General features: G+C 61.1%; 2 protein-coding genes across 2 annotated transcripts, besides 3 other annotated features; both read right to left on the bottom strand.

The window, feature by feature from the left end:
- On the bottom strand, positions 1–1,030 carry Tco025E_10076 (uncharacterized protein; the record flags this gene model as incomplete). The annotated part of the gene is made up of 1 exon (XM_029376867.1): positions 1–1,030. A coding segment is annotated over one exon (1,030 nt), but the record flags the coding sequence as incomplete, so codon positions are not given.
- Positions 1,031–1,052: 22 nt separating this feature from the next.
- Positions 1,053–1,079: a microsatellite.
- A 370-nt stretch (positions 1,080–1,449) lies between these two features.
- Positions 1,450–1,462: a microsatellite.
- Positions 1,463–1,500: a microsatellite.
- A 419-nt stretch (positions 1,501–1,919) lies between these two features.
- Tco025E_10075 (uncharacterized protein) lies at positions 1,920–2,328 on the bottom strand (the record flags this gene model as incomplete). Its single annotated transcript, XM_029376866.1, has 1 exon — positions 1,920–2,328. A coding segment is annotated over one exon (409 nt), but the record flags the coding sequence as incomplete, so codon positions are not given.

Below are 2,328 nucleotides of genomic sequence, written 5' to 3'. Positions count from 1 at the left end.
GTTCCGTGCTCACACGCGATGGGGTGTTGTCGGCATCCCCCGCCGTGCGCTCTCCACTCGGACTGCCGACAGCATCCACGCCGTCACCTGCAGGAGAAGGGACCGACGTTGTTTGCTCGTTGCCTCCGGCCGGTGTAGTAATCGTGCCGTATGGCGGTGGAGGGGACGCACCCTGCGGCCCTTTCGGGCTTAACTCCGTCCCCTCTGCAGTTTCCTCTTTTACTGGCGGTGACGGTGAAGGCCCATGTTTTTCTGCGACCGTCGTCGTTACTGCCCCGCCTCCGACTTGTATTTTTGAGTTCGGCGGCTGTGTCCCTGACAGTGATGAATTCCTTTCCCACGCACCACCGCCACTGCCACCGCCACCGCCACCGCCACGGCCCGGCGGCGGAGCTGGAGAAGAACCGCCACTCCGCCCAGCCTCTTCGTCTTCCTCTTCACTGTCGCCGTCAACTTCTTCTTCCGCATCTTCAGTCTCCAATGGACCCGGAACTGATTCCGCTTTCTGTTCAGTTGGGCCTATGCCTACTGTTATAAGTGTGGGCGGTTGGCCTTGAAGGGGTGACCCTTCTTCCTGCGGCAGCGCAGACAGTCCTCCTGCTGGCGGCGCCGGCCTCGAAGGGGCATCGATTGTCTCCTTCTGCTCCGGCTGATCCGTAGAGGAGCCTCTCCCTCCCGACACTGTCCCCTTCCCCTCCTCCGTACTCTGCTTTTCGCCCAGAGGGCCGGCCGGCTGATTATCCTCTTGACTCTGGACTCCGGAAACAACCCCACTCGCGGTGTGGGTGCCCAATCTAGTGGGCACATCCTTCCTCTCATCGTCCTGCAGACTCGCCCAAAGCCCACGCACAAACTCCGGCTTGCGGCCGCAGTACTTCGCACGAATTTCCGCGTCGGTCATGTCCGTCGCGACGGCCCGCAAGTCCCTCCAGTCGCTCTCCGTGCAGTAGTCCACCTCTGACGCCCGGCCACCGCCGGCGGCGCAGCACAGCGCGCAGAGGGCGCACACCAACAGCGCACGGCCAGCCATCGCCACACTCCTCCCACCGCGGCACAACACACAGACACACACACGCACAGCGTCTAGCGAGGGGCAGAAAGAAAACGAGAGAGAAAGGGACAAGCACACACAGACATGAGCAACCCGCGGAATGGGTACATTCGACTAACGCACGCCAACAGAGAAAGAGGAAATGGTCGAGGCATTGCCATCCCGCTAGGAAAGAAAAAAAAAGCAATGGCAGAAGAAGGTTTTGTGCACGTTCCTCCGCATGTGCCTTCACGAGAGCCCGCAGCGGGGCCCAAGGGCCCCTTCCCTCCCGCCACACACACACGCGCAATGCGCACGCCGCAGTTACACACGCCGGAGCGCACTCCCCCGCACAGGAAGGAAGTCACCCCGCCACTCTCAGCGCACGCGGCGCACGCACTGCGCGGAGGGGGCCGCAGCACAAAAACACACAAACAAAAAGAGAACCAAAACTAAAACTAAAAAGAAAAACAAGCACTCAAGAGGAAAAAGGCGCCCCCGTGGCGCGGGGGGCCTCCTGCGCCCCCAGACACCGCCCACGGGGGAAAGGGGGAAACAAAAAACACGAGAAAACAAACACTTCGGCAAGTTGTGCCCGCCGCTCCAATGCGAAGGGGATTTGCCCTCAACACGGAATAAAAAAAAGGGGGAAAAAACTAAAAGAAAAACAAAAAAATGATAAATCCAGGCGTTTTACGGCGGCGGCCGGGCTCATCGGGAGCTCGCAGAGCGGCGGAGGGGCAGAGCTGCGCCCGCCAGCTCCCCAACGCGGCCCCTCGCAGAAAGCGGCGCGGCTGACGCCCGCAGGAAAGAAAAATAACTTCAAGCAAACAAACCGTCCGCCCACTTCTTTGGGCCCCGCTGGCCGCCTGCCCCTCCCAGAGGCTTCTCAGCAGACAATCAAATACATCACGCAGGCGCGGCGCAAGGCGGACCCCCGCTCGCAAAACAATTCATTCCACAGGTGCGGGGGGCGCCCGCACCGTCGCTGCCTGCGGCCCCACACACGCGCAATGCGCACGCCGCAGTTACACACGCCGACGAACGTGGACGGTGACGACTGGTTCCTCCATTGCGGACAATGACGACTGGCTGAAGCTGCTGCGTGGCTGACGCCTCCCGGGACTCTCATCTCCCCCAACGGAGGGGTTGAATAGGCGCAGCTCATCGTCACTGCGAAGGAAAGACATGAGCGGCAGAGACGTTTTACTTGGTTCGTCGTCAAGTGAAGGTCTCTTGGCGCTTTTTCCCCATCACGCGGCTCATTTTTGACCGCCAGCCGCTCCATCGCCACGCGG

Source organism: Trypanosoma conorhini (genome assembly GCF_003719485.1).
Source record: "Trypanosoma conorhini strain 025E chromosome Unknown Tco_14.4_contig_01450, whole genome shotgun sequence".
NCBI lineage: Eukaryota > Euglenozoa > Kinetoplastea > Trypanosomatida > Trypanosomatidae > Trypanosoma > Trypanosoma conorhini.
Note: the sequence above shows the minus strand (reverse complement) of the source record. Positions and strands in the feature narration are given on the sequence as shown.